The following is a 20,615-nucleotide window of genomic DNA, read 5'->3' as shown; positions in this document are numbered from 1 at the left end:
TCAATCCTAACAAGTCATTCATTAAAGAAGAAGAAGAAGAAAAAAAAAAAAAGAAGAATTGTAATCTAATGAAAGCCGAGAATATACCTTTTATATATATATATATATATATATATATATATATATATATATATATATATATATATATATATATATATATATATATATATATATTATATATATATATATATATATATATATATATATATATATATATATATATATATATATATATATATATATATATATATATATATATATATGCATTAAAGAGACCGGCCAAGAAAAAAAAAAACTCATAATGTGATACAGGAGGAGTAAGTGCTAATTTGCTCCACTACCAGATCATTTTCTCTTTCTCAAAGCTTAATTGCCGAGTCATTGTATTAACTCTTAAAAGACTTGCAAGGCGACTCTATTCCTGACTCGAGGAAGAATAATCAGCTTACGGCCTTTGTGTCGGTGGTATTACTGTCTGTTTCTTCATCTCTTGTTATACTTCATTCATTCTCTAATGTTCTAATTGTACAGAACATGCGAAACATTCTAAGCCCTTTGCATAAATGTGCTGTTGCATGCACGAAGTAGCATTCTGAGAATCTCTTTAGCGTAGGACGGATGCTTGTCAGTCTCTCCTGCTCGTTTTCTCCCTCAACTTCGTTTTCATTGTATCTTCTCCAGGCACGTGATGGTGACTCTTCTTCCTCCCGCGATATTCGTATTCCACCGAAATAGTAACGCGATGCCTATCCTAAATAAATAAGTAGATGTCTTTCAAGTAAGCTTAGATTGTTAGACATAAGATACTACTGTTGGATGAATAATGACGAGATTAGTTGAGGGAACCTTAAATATCGAAAGCTATTGTACTATCGGGAAAGAAAATGCAAGATATGGATGTTGAAGAATAGTAACATAAATACTGATGAGTAAGCTCTAAGATTAGCTATCAATCAGTAGAAAGAAGAGTGATACCTGGTGGTAAACATAAAATTAACATTGAGGTGGACATTAACTAAAAAAAAAAAAATAACAGAAAGATCAATAAGATGCAAACGTTAAGTGCTGACCAGTAACTGGTGAGATCGTACATTAATACAGGGGAATAAGATAAGATCAGGAAGGATAAGTGATGAATAGAAGAAGGAGGAGGAGGTGGAGGCAGGAGGTGATCTCGGCGCTGCGTGACTGCGAGCCGAAGTGCAGGAGGCGTCTGAAGGTGGCGAGAGCGAGAGGGCCCGAAGGGAGCCGCTACACAAAACATGGTTAATCATCAAACGGTCAACTCACTTTTCCTTTCGGCCTTTTAACCGGAAGTAACACAGACTCAATACTACCCTGTGGCTTCTTAGGAGATACCACGGTGGCATTAGCGGCCCGAGGTAGGACTGTCCTTCGGGGTGAGTTTGTTTACAAATTATTGACAGTTGAATATTGCGTAGGTGGCGGTAACAGCTGGACCATCAGTGATGTTCTGGCCTCATGATCGTCTTCAAACAATCAGCATGAAGTAGGGACCGTATTAGTACACCAGAGCCTCTGTCTGGTGGTGGAAATAAATTATCATCTCCAGTTTGGTACGGAGATATAACTGTAAGGGCTCCATTCCTTCCCCGCCAGGGTAACTGTGCTAGTCTTATTACTTGCCGCTTTTGCGTAATGATTAAAATATCTAGAGATGTAATTATTCTACTTATCACCTATTGAAGCTGAATTGTTTTTGGTGATTGTTATGAAGGCTTGGTTTATGTACAACTGACAATCAGGATACATTATTATTAGAAAAAGGGGGCAAATATGGTTAAATGTCAGTGGACTGTTCTCACCTGGAAGTGTTCTCACTTTTATAAATGTCTGTCACAATTTGTATGTTTATATGCATGTGTGTGTGTGTGTATGTGTAAATAGATATAGATAATCTCAAAGTTTATACATCTAATTTGAATTATCCTAAGTTATCACATCATAACTTAAACCTTGTAGAATCTAATTTAATGTTACCAAATGCAACCCATCCCAAAAATTAATGTGTGATCATGTACATGTATTAATTAGGCTTAGTTGTCTGGAAGCTCATGTTGCGTAGATTGTGAAGAAATGTATTTTTGAGGGATGGAATAAGACAAGATTTGCTCAGTCTCATTCAGAAATTACAGAAAGATCAGAAGCTTGACATTCTGTAGCTTTTCTCTGTAAATTGTTTAATTCCAACTGAGTTATTCAAAGTATGATTATAGTTTTCTTGCATGAACACTTTTATTGTTCACAGATGGTGCCAGTGAGCAGAAGGATGTCAAGGGCTGAAACAAAGATGGTTCCTTGACAAACATTTATAACCCTTTCCAGCATGTCTCGGTAAGTAAGCATTTAGTGTGTAATTTAATTTTTATTTATTTATTTTTTTTATTTACTTATATGTATACACTGTGCATGAATTTAGAAGCTAACACAGCTTGCTTTGCAGCCCTATGCTAAACTTGATTTAATGGGTCTTTTGGTGTTATTGATTACAGACAATTTTTACTGTGATTATGGGCTGAGCTTCATTTACACCAAGTTAATGTAGAATCTTCCACAGATGGGTGCGTGGAGCTATATGGGCAGCGGGGTCATGTGTGGTGTGGTGCCCTATGTGTGTGTGTCTGAGTGGAGGGGGTGCCTGGTGGGTGTGTGCCTGTGCTGTGGGCCTCATCACTGTCACCCTTGGCTCTGGCTACACCACTTGGACTGTCTTCAACAACCTGATTCAACATGGGCCACACTCATATCCAGTTTTTGCACAGTGAGTGGTTATTGTTGCCACAGTCATTAGTATTAATTTGAAGTACAGCTCAGTTTTCAATGTACCATTTTGGCAATGATGAGCCATTCAGTATACTTTATTTAATTTATCAACTTGAAGTCATTTGGTTATTAGATGAACATTTTTTCTTACTGTCCTAATCCACACATATACAATGACATCAGTGATTTGATATAATAAAACAAAATATCAAAACCAGATATAACAGTTCCTTGTTTATTCTTGCTTATGTGAGAAATTATTAATGGGATTTCTCCACTTTTATGATACCCTGTCATACTCCTCAACAGTTATGTTAGTTTTCTATAAGCTTTTTAACTGTATGATGAACTAGCAGGACTAGAATAAGTATTCATCACACAGATGCTTCAGTATTCTGGAGCGTGTTGTTGACAGAGGCCAGACTTCCTCATGCCCTAACCTTGAAGGAGGGAAGCACTCCAAGGTTAGCCAAACAAAAAATGAGTTTGGAGGGAGTGGCAGTGGTGGTTCTGAACTTGTCATGCAAGAGATGGCAGCTACTGCCAGTTCACTCCATTCCTTCCTGGTTCTGCCATGGTACACTCGAGTCTCACCTGACACTCATCACTCATATCAGGTTAGTGAAATGTGTTTTGTTTCAAATGCCACAGAATCTCTGAAGTTGAACTTTATGAAACTTTAATTAGTTCAGCTTATCTGAAATTCAAATATCTTTCTTTTTTTTCCAGCAGAAAAGAGAAAGATTAATTTTATCCATGGAAAACTTTGCCATGTGGGAGGACTCCCATCCATTCATGTTTAAATGTATATCCCTCCAAGATATTTGTATGAAAAAAAATCACATTTTAGCATATTTCTCACCAAAGTATTTTGATGATCACTGGAACACCAGAGGACTAAACATAAGTGAAACATTGTAGCATCTATATTCTGTTGCATTTTTGTGTTTATTACTTATTTATTTATCTATTTATATTTTTTTACTACAGTTTGCTACCCATGCCACACAATGCACCCTTGGAAATCTGTTTCCATGGGATCTCAGCATTAATGGGAAAAATGGGACTGCATTCTGTTGACTGATAAATTTTTGCCTTTCATTCTAATAATCTCTAAAATAAATGCAAGAGATATTATCTTCTGTTGTTACTGTATGATAACATTGTATGAGGGTTGGTTCTGTACTACTTTTGTGTGCTTACAATACTGATCACTCTCATCATCACCTTGTACATCACATTTACCTGCTTCCTGACAGAATTAGTGTAATATGTTACTTGAGTTTGATTTATTGTATAACATTATTTTTTCTTTATGCACAACTGTGTTCAATAGGATTTGCATCTTTATTATAAAATAGAGAAAAATCTATGTTAGCATCTTAAAATTATTGAAGTGGCATGTTGCTTGTTGTAGTAGTCACCTTTTCTTATGCTGATGTTGTGCTGTTGTTTATTTGATGCTGCTGTTGTTCTGTAATTGTGTATTTTACTACTTTTATGTCATTGGTTATAATCAAGCTGGGTGATCCATACATAGATATGCCTTCAGCAAGGAAAATGAAGGTTGTGAATCAGCCTTTATTACTATCTTTAAAGTCACTTCCCCTTATTCCTCCATCTCCATTGGAAGGCTTCAGTATCCCAGAGCTATCAGTAACCTCACCATTCGTCAATTTTAAAATGTTTCCACTTTCACTCTCTAACTCTGCTGCAAGCTTTGATTGGGCCTCCTTCTTCTTTGTCTTCTTCGTCTTCGTTGTCGTCGTCGTCATCTTCGTCATTGTTGTCGTCGTTGTCTTCTTCTTCTTCTTCTTCTTCTTCTTCTTCTTCTTCTTCTTCTTCTTCTTCTTCTTCTTCTTCTTCTTCTTCTTCTTCTTCTTCTTCTTCTTCTTCTTCTTCTTCTTCTTCTTCTTCTTCTTCTTCTTCTTCTTCTTCTTCTTCTTCTTCTTCTTCTTCTTCTTCTTCTTCTTCTTCTTCTTCTTCTTCTTCTTCTTTTTTCATAAGCAGTAATAATGTATTTTCCAGGCAGTTTTAGTACCAGTGTCATCCACCATCTTTTTGACCTGATAATTTTTACTCTGCTTAGCCAGTACATCCCTTGTGCTTATTCGACATCCATTTTAGCTCTTCTAAACATTTCTTTCCCATCATATGTTATTCACATGTTTACTAGAATTCATGTGCTTATTTCTCTTACTTTTTACACTGCTTTCTTAGTTTAATTCAGTATTCTTAGAATATGAAAATATGCAGAGCTATTTATTATGTAATCAAAGAGGAGAAAAGCTCTCATCTCTGAAACAAGCGATATTACTGCCACCGTGCATCCCTGTCAGACCTCACACCAGCCCGCCCTCACCAGCTGAGGACACTTGCAACACTAATCACTCTTTCTATTACCATACCTGTGAGTTAACAGTAGTACTAACATTTTCTCCATAATTTTCAGTGCTTTTGCTTTGCATAATATTTACAAAATACTGCAGTGTGAAGTGCATGTGTAAACTCAAGTTACAAAGTCATGGAGCCAGTGTGTGCCTTTTTTTGCATTCAACCTTCCATCTCTTCTGATCCTTGGTGGATTAACTTATGGGCATGTAAAAGCTTTCATGTAAAGGCTGGCAGTTGACATAAAAGAAGGGGATTAACTGAAACAATTCACACACCTTTTGGATGTGTGCCCACTCTCTCTCTCTCTCTCTCTCTCTCTCTCTCTCTCTCTCTCTCTCTCTCTCTCTCTCTCTCTCTCTCTCTCTCTCTCTCTCTCTCTCTCTCTCTCTCTCTCTCTCTCTCTCTCTCTCTCTCTCTCTCTCTCTCTCTCTCTCTCTCTCTCTCTCTCTCTCTCTCTCTCTCTCTCTCTCTCTCTCTCTCTCTCTCTCTCTCTCTCTCTCTCTCTCTCTCTCTCTCTCTCTCTCTCCCCCACACTTTTGCCTTCCCTTATTACTCTTACCATCTCCTCCTCCTTTCTCCCTTTCTTTTCCTTCTCTATCTTCCATGCAATGACTAACATTCTGCTGTCCCTATCATTCCATTACAAGTCTAATTAAATCCATGTGGTCACTTCCATGCCAACAGTAGGTGAAAGAGACAGTTTTGGGCTGGCAGGTGTAGGCATATGTCTTTGGCAAGTATGAAGATAAATAGCAGACAAAAGTTAGAGAGAGAGAGAGAGAGAGAGAGAGAGAGAGAGAGAGAGAGAGAGAGAGAGAGAGAGAGAGAGAGAGAGAGAGAGAGAGAGAGAGGTGAATTATTTTAGTTGATATCCTTCCTTTAAGTCAGTTGCCACCCTTCATATAAAAGCTTTTACATACCAATAAGGCAATCTACCAAGGATCAGAAGAGGTGGAAGATTGAGTGAAAAAAGGCACACACTGGCTCCACAACTTTGTAGCTCAAGTTTACATAACTATGGCATGTGTGAACTTTGAATAGAATGCTTAGATGTATACAGTTAAATGATAGAGAGGGCCATTAGATAAGCATTGTACGTGATCTTTACTATGCACAATTTTACTGAGGAATAAGTAATATTGCAGTGCAGTATATAAGTGAACTGAGGTTGATCTGAGATAGGAGAGTTTGTTGAGATGTTAGTTGTATTATATAGAATTTTTTTTTATAAAATTTATAAAATTATAAATTCTTTTTAAATTTTCTTATCAGCATCTTGGTAAGATACTGTTATATCAGCACTGCATCTTCAGTGATACTGAAATTAAGTGAAATGAATATTATGTTAAGAGAACTTGATTTTGTGAACAATAATTTTGATGTCAATGCAAAAACCAATTCTGCAGTTACATTTTCTATTTTTGAAAAAAAAAAAATAATAATAATAATAATAAATAGAATAAATAAATAAATAAAAGCACTTACTTCTTTTGACCACTTGATTATGTGTTACTTTATGTTTGCTGATGCATGCTCCTATTTACGTCATTTATAGTTTACATCCATTAAAATCATAGTATAGTTCAGGCTTGAATCTCTTCATTAATATACTGTCACAGTTTTCCAAATGTTGATTGTTACAGAATCTGCACATCCATTATCTGAGTGGATGCTGACTGTATCCACAGTTTTCGTAGCTTTGTCTGGCACCTAAATATTGCTTTATGCAATTTATCCTTTTGATACTGCTATAGTGTTTCTTCTCCCACTATGAAATGTTACAAGTGATAACTTTGCTGTAGCTACAAGTAATTTCTCTATAAATAACTCTTTTTCCTGTATGTTACCACTTTCTCTCTCAATGCTGAACACTACTAATTTCACCTGTAGATTCTTTGATTTTTTATGCGTTTTCTTTGTATGGATTGCTCACTTTTCATTATAGTGTACATTTTTCAGTAGACTATTAAAAACAAATATGTGATGCACATTTTTATCAATACACATCTAGCAAAGGTGTTGAAGTGAAAGATGTATGTGCACAGTAATATTTTTTTCTGCAGATTAAGGATGTACTGGAGGAGATGCTGGGCAACATGTGTCGCCGAGTGCAGGAGTCTGGCAGCATCACACACATGACTGCAAGCATACTTCAGATTTACCTTCAGCATTACCGCCAGTACCAGCGAGCTGTAAAAAAAGTATGTATTTTAGTTGCTTCCTGAAAAATAAGTAGCTTCTCTATAAGATATGTATTATTGTGACTGTAAAGCTGCTCCTCTTGGTATTGCCTTCCATATCAGAGAAATGTACTTACCTTTGAAAACTTTAATATTTCATTGTTTATTACAGATAAGTTGCTTCTCTATAATTTACTTTCTAACATTATTGTAGAAACCAAATCACTGACCATTAGTTTGCAAGAGAAACTATATTTTTCACTGTTTATTGCTGATGAATGGCTTTTTAATAAGTTTACGTTTTTTTGTGTTGACCATAATTAGCTCAGTCTTTGGACGTGGTGACCACTGTTTCCAAGACAGTCTCCCTTAGTATCACACTCACCATCCTTATAAAGGTCATACATACCCAAGTCTAATATTTCTTGAATTAAAATAGCATTAAACATGAGTGTGAACTAAAGACATTTTCCAGCTTACTTGTGGCATGATGAAACATACTAATATATATATATATATATATATATTCATCAGTCAGGAAGTGGGTATACACTATTCATTTCTTGTTTATATGAACTGACTTGCCTATCAAACAGTTCATTTGTAGTTTACAGAGGGATAAACATGTATATCATACTGACCTGTATTCCACCATATATGTATATTCTGTTGATATGTATAATAAATATATAAAATAACAGCAGAAGGAAGTAATAAAATTACTTTACAACAGGTGTCCAAGAAGCACAAAGACTTTGAATTGTTCAGCAAAATTGGTTTAGAAGAGCTTCAAGCCAAGTATAAACCTCTACATCCAGCCCTGAAAAGTCAAGAGTCCCTAAAATTATATTATCGCAAGTTAGCACAAGCTCTCCTGCTACACTATCTGCCTGTTGAAGTGACACGTTGTGACCTCATTCTTATCTCACTGAGAGACCTCTTTGCTCAAAATGTTTTGCGGGCCTTTGTGGACCTTCTTTGTGATACTCAGTGGCTTAACACTACGCTGACTGAAATTCTCTCAGGAGGGATGGAAGATGTACAAAACAGAGATGGCCAGAATAAAAGAAGCTCACCTAAAGAAGAAAATATAAAAATACCCAAGTCTTTAGAGGGACTAACAAGTGCTCCACAAGTGATCAGTGATGAGAGGGCATTGCATACTAGTCTCCCCTCCATTGAAGAGGAAACACTCTCAGAATTGCAACAATTGAATCCTGCAGGAGCCCAATCTGCTCAACTCACTGAAGGTTCTTCAGATTCAGTGAACAATAAAGATGATGAAAAAAAGTTTGAAAATGCTGAAGAACTTGTAGAATATGTTAGAAGTTCCAGCCTTGAGAAGAAAGAAAGCAGTGAGGAAGAAGATTATAAAACAGTGTCCTCAGCCTTGGGCACACTAATCTCTACAACTGCTGGGCCACTGCTACCTGACTCCTCGTCTCCTCCATACCAGCCTCTTGTTAGCAAGATGTGGGAGAGTCCTGTAGAAGATAAGTGCTTCATCGATATTCCTCCTGTGAAAAAGAAGAAGAATCCCTTTTCTCGCAATGTAGTTGAGGGGATGAAAGAAGAAGACTACAAGATGCTCTGCTGTTCCACCACAACTAGTGATAAGAATGTAAGGGAAGCATCTAGTCCAGCATCAATAGCTGAAAACTCCTTAGTGCCAAAGATAAGTGAAATAAGTCAGAAGGGCAGCATTGAGATTAAAATTGAAGACAGTGAAGCTACTAATAAGGGACCTGATGGAAAAACTCTTGTACCAAATTTGAGGGACATTCCTCGCAGTAAGAGCTGTGGAAACCTAATTGATAATGGTGAAGAAAGTGAAACTTTGGGTGTTGAAACAAAAACATTGCATTCATCACTAGGAGAATTGGACCATGTAGAAGCTAAGGAAAGTAAAGATATTGAAAAAGAGGAATCAGTTGAAACTAATGATGATGTTGCTAATAGAAAAGAAAAGGGTCACTTGGTTAAAATGCTTTCATTTGATAAGAATGATGGAATAGATGAGGTTTCCTTAGAAAATGAGAAGGTAGCTTCCAAAGAGTGTGAATCTGAAAAGGCTGACCAAGGTGAACGTTTAAAAGTGTTGCAAGCCAAGGATAATGTTTCTCCTGTATCCACGAGTCCAGATCAGAACCAGTCCCCTCACACAGCATCCACAGTGACACCCACCAAAGAGAGCGACCCTCCAGGAACTTTAGAAATTCCTGACTCTCCTCCATTGGGCAATGCTGGATTTGGATGGGAAAATCCTGATCTTTCACCCATTTATGAAGAAAGTGAGGACTTAGCTTCATCAATAGCTAAACTGAGGTATGATCTGCATGAATTAACAATGAATGCATTTTTATTTAAAGTATTGTCTGTATTTACTTAACTTTTCATCACTTAATTTGCATCTTGAGCAGTTATGACCGATCTAGTAACAACATACGGTCTCCTCATTAACATTTTTAAGCTTTTACTGATTTAAACTAACTGACATTACAGGTTGCAAAGAACTTAACTCTCGCATGAACTTTCAGTGCTAGAATTCAGTTGATGTTTGATTAGTAATTGTTTTTGTACATATAATACTAAAAAGAACAATCATCCATAACTTCAGATCCCTCCTAAGTGAAAGGGAGAGTCAGCACAGCCTTGGAAGCTTGAGTTCATATGGTTCCAGTGAAAGTGAGCCCAAGTCTGCCCAGTCTGACCCTGGGCGCTACAACTTGGAGAAGTCCCGCTTTACCTTCACACACAAAGACAGCTCAGGATCCTTAGGTCTGTCTCAGTGAAGGGTTTGCAGGGTGAAGGTTATGGTGCATGGCTGTGTTTTAGATCATCCTCATCTTAGCCTTTAATATTCTTCATGGGAAGACAGGGTGTGAAGGGCCTCAGCTCAGAACACTGTAGCAGCAGTCAGCAAGAATACATAACTCATTGTATAGATTGTACAAGACTGTCAGTGTTGGTGTTGTTCAGTGCTTTAATAAAGCTTAGTTGCATACTATCTTGTTAGAAAATGCTGGTTAATTATTACATTAATTGGAGTACTGAAGCAGTATGGCTAGTGTAAGTTCTTTCAACAAATAGGAAACTCATTTTGTTTGTCACTTCCTTTGCTTACTAGATCATTTCTCAGGACTTCATCCCATTCCCTTCTTATTCTACCCAGCAGTGCTGGAGCTTTAATTTTTCAATCCCTAACATGTTCAGTTCATTCAGTCTCATCCATTCTTTCAACATTACTGAACCAGAGTAATCTTCCCATTCTTACTGGTTTATGAATGCTCTCAGTCTCAAGTATTGTATGTATTAAGTATTGTTTACATGCTTGGCCATATCTCACACTTGCATTTCACCATGTGTACCTCATAGTTGGTTCAATTAAAATAATTTGTCAGAGGGAATTTTGTTGTTTTTAGAATTTTATTATCATTCTATATCATATACTTATGGAGGAAATGCATGCCAAACTGCATTAGATTACTAATTGTAACTTGTTTTTTGCATTTTGTAAGCTTTGATTCTTATGTAAATATGTGACCCAGAGTGAACCATGAACTTATATAGTTTTTACATAATTTCACATTATGAACAAATATATTAAAGAGGCATTAATTTCAGCAGCTTCAGTAAAGTCAGTCTCAAGTTTGGAGTCTTGTGGAAATGGCATTGCAGATGAAGAACTTTTGGAAGCTGCAGAAATTCCTCTTGATGGGCGTGTGTTTCTAAGTGTGTGTGTCCCCTCAACGGAGGTGCACACAGAACCTGGAGGGACCCAGTATACACTCTACACAATTCAGGTGAGGATAAGTGACATAAGTGCTCTTTGTTATGAGGAAAAATTGTAAAGTATTATTATCTTCATCATCATGGTTCTGTTTTGAGTGTAATAGAAGGCTAACATCACAAATGAAGAGAGAGTTTTAGAGAAGTACAGTACCTATTTCCTGAATGTTTATAGCTCTTCAAAGCATTCTCTTTCCTGTAAGATGATACATACAATACAAGGCTATGTTGCTACATGATTGGAGGATATGAGTACCATTGTAGTGTTTTAGTGTGTTCATTCAAGATAATCTTTTTCTTTTTGTGATTGTAGTGGATTTCATCAGAGACCATGGTGATGTTTCCTGTGAGGTATCTTATTTTCTCTACAATGATGTACACTCTACAAGTCTAAATATATTTTTTTCAATATATTTTCTTACTTTTCATCATGTTTTGCATTAAGAAAAAAAGAAAATAACCATCCAGTGTCGGTGATTTTTTTTCAGTATGATGCCATCTATTTGTGTGAAACTCCTACCATCACTGAGGAAGGGGGAGAGGAAGGCTCCAGTGATCCACCACCAGTGTCTGAGCCTCGCATGGTGCTGCAGACAAACTGTGTCAAGAGAAGGTGGGTGCTAAGAATCAGAAAATGCACAGCATTTCTAAACTGTGATATCATTTTGCCCTCATTTATTTTGTGACAAAAGCTAAGGCTAACTAAATGGTGTACAAGAGAATGTAAATCTCCATTTTCATTATTTTCAAAGATGTTGCTGCAAATCTGTTGTCTCAATTGTATTACTTAACATCTTTGAATCACAGCAAATAATGAAGTCAGTTATCTGGTGAATGGAAATGGGAGCTCTGAATTTTTATGAAAAGATTTCTAATTATGATGATGTCCAAAATTTAGTGGAACTATCTGTTCATCAGAAGCCACTGCTTGTGCTTATTGAACATTGATGCCGTGCTTATATTGCAGAAAATACTGCTCATATGTGTTGCCAGATTTACATTTTCTTCTTTTCTTTTTGTTCATAATTATTATATATATTTAGGTTTCTGTACTATTTTTTTTCTTATTTTTACAGTTTTGTAATTGATATTATTATTATTATTATTATTATTATTATTATTATTATTATTATTATTATTATTATTATTACTATATAAAAAATTTATTTTGTATATTTTTTGTATTTGGTGTTACTTGTGTATTTTGTAGTTAGTTTTTTATTATTTATATTGTTTTGGCATTAATATTGCTTTTTCTTAATGTATAAATGTTTCCTTATAATTAATTTACCATTCATTTGTATTTTACAGTTTTGTATGAGAAAACTTTTGCTAAGGTAAAGGCTGGCCTTAACCCTTTGACTGACACTTGGCACACCTTTCCCTAATTACCAATCACCTTAAGACATCTTTACTTGTTCTACAGCCACATCCAATCTTTGAACTGGGAAGAAGCTGCAAAATGTATTCTTTTTCATTGCTAACTTTCTTGTAGATGCTTTGTGCATTGCTTCTGGTGCTGCTAATTATTTCATGTCACAGTGAAAGGGTTAAGGAGTGCACAACATGTTGAAATATAATATTCTACAAAACTGGGTTCAGAATATTCCTAGACAATCTAGAAGTGATCCCAAAGGATTTAAAGGATTTAAATGCTTGGCATGAGTTTAAAGGGGTTTAAAGGTTTTCTTCTGGTGGAGGGGGTTTGGCAAGTTAGAACCTATTGAACAAAGAATAAAGGCAAAGTTTTTCACTGAAATCTCACCATCAGAGTCAGTAGGATGTGTGGGGGGCAGAGAGTATTGGTGAATGGAGAGTGTGAGTCAGTCATCCACTAAATTTCTGAGGGAAAGGATACGTCTATGAGCGTGTGTGTTTTTTACTAATTCTTGGTCTTGGTATCCTGTTTATTACATTCCCTTTGTGTTTTTCTTTATTACATTCATAAAAGGTGACAAAAGAAAGAAAAGAGTAAAAGCCAAGAAAAAACATCTGAAAGAGTTAAAGGAGAAAAACACTTCCACACCACTATCCCCTGATGCTCCACCACCGCCCATATCCCCCACCCCCGTCTTCCTCCCCACCCTCATGACATCATTCAAAGGATTCTTCCTTGCATCATAGCAACACCTATAGCCACCCCCACATCCTCTTCACCACTTCATCCACATTATCTTTAGTAAGAAAGTTGAATTTCACTGCTCAAATTGACCACATCCACACTGTGCTGTGTTAGGATGTGATAAAGATGAAGCCTGTATACCAGTGTGCAATGAGGAGATACTCATTACTGGCTAAAATAAACTCTTTCCATTGATTTCAGGGCTCTGAGAACCCTCAGCAGTGAGGTTTCATATAAACAAACTGATAAAGTTGCAGAAATATATTTTTGTGAAGGTGGTGTCAGTATGACTGATTATAGTTGTTCCTTTAGATAAAGCACTTATAATTTAGATATTTTGATGATTCTTATAATACTTTACCTCTTTATGATAATGGCTAAGATACATAAAAATCATTCAAATTGGTGAAGAAATAAGACTGTTACTAACTTTAAAATGCTCATATCTGCTTTTGATAAATGCTGACATTCTTTTATCACAGAAAATCTGACATTAATCAGATTTACGAGTAGATGAGACTACTTTGGGATATTAATTTTACTACCTGTGATCACTCTATGGATAGATATTATGGAAAATTTAAATGAGTTAGAAGTAATAAGTGGAAATAGTGACAAAAACTCAATTTTATAAAAAGAAACTGGGTGCACATAACAAAGACATGCCACCATTCCTTTGTATATGTCAGTATTTCAAAATTCTTTGCATAAGGTGCTAGGCATATCAAAGGACTATTCACAGCCAAAAAAAATATAAAAACAGTTGGCTAAGTATTGATACAGCTGTATAAATTAATATATTGTTATACATAAGCAAACATATGTAGAAGTATACATGTACATACATCATTTTTGCCCATGTAAAATGTTGGCAACATAAGTACCCATTTACTTGCAAAGTTTCAACACTACTCCAAATACTTTAGGTAGACGCATCAAGGTGTTGCTTACCCCTTCAATGTGTAACCTAAACTTTAATGTATTGCATTTTCTTTGCCACTAATCATTGCTTCAAATGTTTCCTTTACAGATTTCGTGAATTTCACACGCTTCATGATGCTTTAGAGGGTGATACCAAACTGCGGGCAGCAATGAAGGGGGTGAAGGGTCCCAACAAGTGGCTCAATTTGCCCTTCAGTAAACTAGACTCTGCCACTATTGCTACTCGTAAACAGTTCCTAGAAAAATATCTTCAGGTATACATATGTGGAAGTTAGTCAAAGAAGATTGTACTTGTAAAGATATTCTTATAAGGAAACATATTGTGAGCATATTGCACTTTACCCACATCTGTCTTTAAACCACCAGTCTGTCATCCAACGGCCTGAGGTGAATATATCAACGCCTGTCAAGGAATTCTTGGCCTATGGTTCTGATGCTTCAGTTTCTTTTGTCAAGAAACCTTTAGAGTTGCATGTTCCTCGCCTAGACAAGGTAAGTCATTACACTCCTGGAATGATGACTGATGTAACTTACATTTTACCAGCATGTATAGATAATTCATTTGCATGTTCCTATGTCCACCAAACAACATCTTTGTTAACTTTTGACATTTTGGTATAGAATCCATGCCATTTTCAAGGATCTAGGATAAAAAAATAAGAAACTGAAAAGAAAAGTAAAAATATACATACATAATTAAGCTATATGAAGAGGACATGCTGACATATTGTTTAGATTAGGAGACAGTTTCTTTATATGCAGTGATTCTAAAATTCTCAGTTTGGCACTGATGCCTGAGTCTATTATTTATAAATAATTTTTACTGAAAGGGATGTTACAACTAAATAGGTGGTCCCTTACTGCTGAGTGGGGCATAGTGATGAATGGGTGCCCAGTTCTGCTTGAGTGAGCTGATTGTTCATCCGTCCTCATTTCATAGGAGCAAAAAGTGTGTATATATATATATATATATATATATATATATATATATATATATATATATATATATATATATATATATATATATATATATATATATATATATATATATATATATATATATATATATATATATATATATATATATATATATATATATATATATATATATATATCCTGATTGGCAACCATAGCATGGTTTCTATGCAGAAATGTCAGAAGTCAATAAAGATGATGCTCACCATTATCTATCTTGAAGATATAGTGCCAAGTGCTCCATCTCAGATGCATTGTCATATTTTACATGTGTGAAATCACTGATTTGGGACATATGTAGGATTTTATGTAAAAAAGAATTATACATATATGTGTTGTTTTACAATAGACATATCAAAATACACACACTTCAGATAGGCAAAGGCATATATTTAAAGTTTCATGACTTACATTAAAGAGTTAGTGACAGAATGTATTAATGACTCAAATTATGGCAATAACTGGTATTGATTCATTGTTTTCCTGTGTTTAGTGGAAACTTCGAAACAAGAGTAACTGCTCCTCTGGCCCGCCACCCCTCCCCCACCACAGATGCTTCTAAACAGTAGGCTTTCCTTCTTAGAACTGTCACATCTTTGAACTGCAATAAACATGGTGAATTTTTCTTATTTTTTGTTTACAGCTCTTGGCCAAAACTGTGTCAGGTGTCTTCCATAGCCTGAAAACGGCACTTCCTAGTTTTGAGTCCTCGGATAGCCAAAGTGGAAGCTCTGAGGGTGCAGGCAGCAGCAGTGGTGGTTTAGGATCTGGCTCAGGTGGGGATGTGATGTTGAGGAGCAGATCAGGGGGAGGAATACTAAGTGAACGCAACAAGCTGGCAGCATTTTTGTCCAGTGGAACAAAGGGAGAATATGAACTGAAGCTAGACATCACAGCAGAGGAAGAGGTGTTTATTACATTAATGTTGTTATGTATATTCATGCTAAACTGTTCATAATTTAAATAGTGGATGTCTATTTAAACACTTCAGTAGAAAAAGATCATTAATTATTTTTCAAATTCATAATAGGACTGCCAGATTGAAGCCTCATTGATCATGGAGGTATCAGGAGCCCACCATGATGAACTAGTGGAATCTGCATATGAGGCCAAAGAAACTCGCACAGAGACCCAGTTTCTGTCAGACCGGCTGCACCACCATTCTGTTGTGGTTGGTTGTTGTGATGTTGGTAGAAAAGACCAGTTATTTCACATGCCTCCCTATCTACCTCCTCCGGGGCCCAGACCTCGAGGTGATGGCTGTGATGATGATGATGATGCACTCTCTCGACGCAGCAGTAACCAGGACTCAGTAAATGGTATGTATACATGACTTATTTAAGAGCCAGGAAGCCCAGTTTTTTAAAATACATTTTTAGTCACTATAATTTCCTTCACTTTTTTCACCCAGTCTCACTTTTTTTCAAAATCTGTGACCCCACATTCATATCTCATCTTTCCTAGTGTAGCCACCACTGCTGATTAAGGATAGAAGAAACGAGCAATGAGGTGAAAATGATTGGATAACACATTTGTTGATAGAGATGTGAATGAGGGATTCACTTAAAGAGGCGAGACATTCATTTGTTGATGTTGAGTGCTGTGTACTTTTCCATAACCTTTGCCTTGCTCTGTGTTTCCTTTTCTTTCCTGGGGCATAAAATTACTCTGTTATCCAGGTCACTATAGCTATTAATTGTAGGTGTATTCACCTGAATCTGGACAGTTGACAGACAGTCAAGTATCTATTTTGACTATGATTTTAGCCCAGACATGAATGGGTTGACATCAGCAGCCAGTGAGGCTAATTATCTTGCTCAAAGAATATGTGCAAGGTAAAACAAAAGGTTTTAAAGTGCCCTTCATCTCCCCTCTACCTGCTCATCTTCCTACATCTCTTCTTATCCAGTCCTTGTTCCTCCTCTACAGTGGGAAAGAAAGCAGAGGTGTGGAAAGAGGTGAAAAGAATGTCAGGTTAGAAATTTCAGTTAGAGTTGAATTGCATGTTAAAGATTTTTGTGTGACAGATTTGATTAGATTATGCGAATAAAATATATAAAACTTAACAGGTATGATACTCCCTTGGATTTTCATGTGTATAGTGTCATCCTTTTTACATTTGTAAGAGAATGTTTCATCTAACTTTGCAGGGGAGGATGGAAGAACATCATGGGAGAACTGGCCATTGTCTGTCAGCATGTTGGATGTTATGGTGGAGCTCCTGGCCCCCTGTGATCACCCCATCACCCGGCAGCCATGTGTCACTCTCCTCACCCGTACATTTGCCAAGATTGCTCATAAGTGGTTGCAGGTATACCACTGCTGTCAGCCATTTTGTATGGAAATATTGCTGTGTTGAATGATTTCCAAGGTTCACTGACTATTTCATTAATGGTTTTCCTTTATTTTAGAAAAAAAATATTCTTAATCTTTAGTAAAAAAAAAAATGCAAAAAAGAAACAGAGGTAATGTGTTAATTTTGGTTGATGAATGCTGTTTGAGGTAAAATTATATAGGTAACTGTGTAAGTAGTATTGACTGCTGTCAAAATTGAACAGTGTTAAAAGAAAGTAATGTACTTCAATTAGTCAGTCATTGATACCACTGCAGCCACATTTTGTAACAAAGTAAATGAATTGCTAATTGTGTGTCCAATTTTTACCCAATTTCAGACTGAGCTTGAACACTTGTTCAATGAGAATAACACTGTGGAGTATATCCAGACCCTAAGGGAGACCCTTTTGGCTTCCATTGAAGCACAGACACTGCCACCATCCTCATTTGAGGAAGTCATGGAGTCAAGAGAAAAATTAAAAGGAGCACTGAAAGATTTCATTCCAGGTAATGTGATGAAGGTTTTTGCATGGAATCATTGCTGTCTTCCCTTTCCTCTAATTCTCTGTTATCATCAGTTTCATCTTTAGCAATATCATCACTGGAGCCACTACCAATCCATTGCAAAACATGAATTTTTGGGTCTATATTTTGTTTGTTATATCAATCATGAAAAAATTGTGGTTCATTTCAACGTCATTCCAATGCATTATGGTATGTTAGGTGTAGTGCAGGTGCTGCTTGGAAGGGAGGTGACCCAGCTGGCTGCCATGAGGGTGGTGGACTCCCTGCAGCACCCAGCAGTCATGACTGACCTGGGCCTCCACTTGTTGGACTTGATGGCTGCACAGCTGCTGCCCATTCCTCCAGACACCCCTTGAATGTTGCTGCTGTCTACACTCTGCCTCCTAAGTCTTTGGAAGTGTCTGTGAGTGTCTTGATAAGTGTTAGAGACCATGAATGACTGATATTCTCATGAAGATGTAAATGTTTCAACATTATTCCTTCCCTCCAAAATGTGACTTTTCATTGATTTGTGATATGGTAATAATGAAATATACTGCAGTATATGTAAATATATTACAGCCATACATTATGTTCCTATTTTATGATTATACATATATGAGATATTATATGATACTTTTAGAATTGTTTTGGTTTGTATATCATAGTGCTTTATCTCAGGAATGGATAGCTATATATGATTTTAAATGGCTTGTAAATTTAATGAAGGGTGCTCTTCCAGGCATGCTTAAAAGCAGCAAAAAAATATTCTTTAATTATTTACTGAGCTTGATTTACAGATTAAACAAAACAAAAAAATAAGTGAAGTACACTTTGTATACTTTACTTTTGTGTCACAAACACAGGAGCAATGAAGATTTTGTATAAGAATGAGGAACATGCAATTAAGAAATATAATAAATGGCAATATTATTAATAACATTTACACACACACACACACACACACACACACACACACACACACACACACACACACACACACACACACACACACACACACACACACACACACACACACACACACACACACACACTTTTTACACATACACAAGGTATTTAATACAAGCTGAAAGATGATTTATACTGGAAAAACTTTCAGACATACATACTTTTGATACAACTGATTCTCAAAATACACATGTTGAAAGTAATATATGATACTATTTTCATACTAATGCTGTTGTTTTAATTGATTCTGACAAATACTTTCCTGATCAGATTAATACATGAAGATTGAATGATAAAAACAATATTTATGTGAGAATTTGATGGTGTGATTATATGGCTTATAGGCTAGATTTTAGAGCTCTCTCTCTCTCTCTCTCTCTCTCTCTCTCTCTCTCTCTCTCTCTCTCTCTCTCTCTCTCTCTCTCTCTCTCTCTCTCTCTCTCTCTCTCTCTCTCTCTCTCTCTCTCTCTCTCTCTCTCTCTCTCTCTCATAATGAAGACATTTTAATTTACAGCTATGCAACACAAAGTGTCGTACAACCATACCTACATTATATTTTGGCAACAATACATAATAATTATTTAGTTTCTTCTGTGTCATTTTAGTTCAACTGTAAAGTTTTCATATCCATTTGGGTGACAACTATAGTGATCTAAACTAACACATGTGTTGGTACATTTATTTTCTACCGGTATGGGAACTGTTATGAGAACTTAATGAAAGAGAGAGAGAGAGAGAGAGAGAGAGAGTGTGTGTGTATTTGTGCATCTCTTTTTTTGTGTGTGTGTCTGTATGAAGGAAGAGCTGCAGGATCAGTATCGTCCACATTGTATGAAGTAATGTGTCATTGTCAGCTTTTGAGATGATAAATTATATAATGATATATGTAAGAAGCATTTGGCACGTAGCTTTGTCCAGCTAACAGCATAAAAACACACCTGTGAAGATACCCTAACTCTCCTACCTGGTTGCATCCCAGTCTCCCTCCATGGTCATTATGCCTATAGGAAATTCAAATACACCATGCTATAATGCCACTGTGATGGCATGACCTCTAATGAAAATGAGTGTGTGGGGAGAGCTTCCCTTACCAACACTCCTTGTTTCTCATGTTCTCCTTACTCTGCAGCCAGATTCCATCATCATGTCCTGTACATGTAGGCTGGATGGAGAGTTAAAAATGTAGGATCTTCTGCCATTACAGGTAGATATTAATACATTATCCAAGTACATATATATATTTGAAATGGTATACATATATAATTTTATTATTGGTAGGTAGAGAAGTTATGGTTTATGAATGAAGAACCTACATGAAAAGTTATGGGTTACTTCTGTGTGTGTGTGTATATATATATATATATATATATATATATATATATATATATATATATATATATATATATATATATATATATATATATATATATATATATATATATATATATATATATAAAGTGTCCTGTGAGAAAAGTCATGTATTATCAGAAATGAGAGATCAGGTCATTCTAAGTTAGAAATACTTTATGGTGAAATGCTGTTAATGCCATGGTTTTGAAGTTACACCTTTAAATATGAATATGCATCATTAGCTAGTGGCTGCACATGAGCATTCCCACAAC

The 20,615-nt window shown here is 36.0% G+C and overlaps 2 protein-coding genes across 8 annotated transcripts in view; both read left to right on the top strand.

The window, feature by feature from the left end:
- The first annotated feature begins 307 nt into the window (after window positions 1-307).
- LOC135103836 (uncharacterized) lies at window positions 308-19,078 on the top strand. Of its 7 annotated transcripts, none has more exons than XM_064010661.1 (16): window positions 308-1,382; window positions 2,270-2,355; window positions 2,579-2,782; window positions 3,167-3,401; window positions 7,242-7,379; window positions 8,092-9,683; window positions 9,976-10,136; window positions 10,986-11,161; window positions 11,636-11,760; window positions 14,300-14,465; window positions 14,578-14,703; window positions 15,830-16,093; window positions 16,217-16,505; window positions 17,337-17,497; window positions 17,859-18,027; window positions 18,244-19,078. In XM_064010661.1, the coding sequence occupies exons 2-16, from the start codon at window positions 2,348-2,350 to the stop codon at window positions 18,399-18,401; spliced, it is 3,972 nt and encodes a 1,323-aa protein (XP_063866731.1). In that variant the 5' UTR covers window positions 308-1,382; window positions 2,270-2,347; the 3' UTR covers window positions 18,402-19,078. The 7 variants fall into 7 exon arrangements, with proteins under 7 accessions (XP_063866731.1, XP_063866725.1, XP_063866726.1 ...); XM_064010655.1 differs by having other exon boundaries at window positions 10,983-11,161; XM_064010656.1 differs by having other exon boundaries at window positions 308-1,400; window positions 10,983-11,161.
- The window catches only part of LOC135103837 (uncharacterized), a 32,595-nt gene continuing 30,287 nt past the window's right edge, over window positions 18,308-20,615 (top strand). Inside the window, exon 1 of the mRNA XM_064010663.1 lies at window positions 18,308-18,448. The gene's annotated coding sequence lies outside the window, so the exon portion shown is untranslated. The remainder of the gene's footprint in view (window positions 18,449-20,615) is intronic.

This window comes from Scylla paramamosain, chromosome 9 (genome assembly GCF_035594125.1).
Source record: "Scylla paramamosain isolate STU-SP2022 chromosome 9, ASM3559412v1, whole genome shotgun sequence".
Classification (NCBI taxonomy): domain Eukaryota; kingdom Metazoa; phylum Arthropoda; class Malacostraca; order Decapoda; family Portunidae; genus Scylla; species Scylla paramamosain.
Note: the sequence above shows the minus strand (reverse complement) of the source record. Positions and strands in the feature narration are given on the sequence as shown.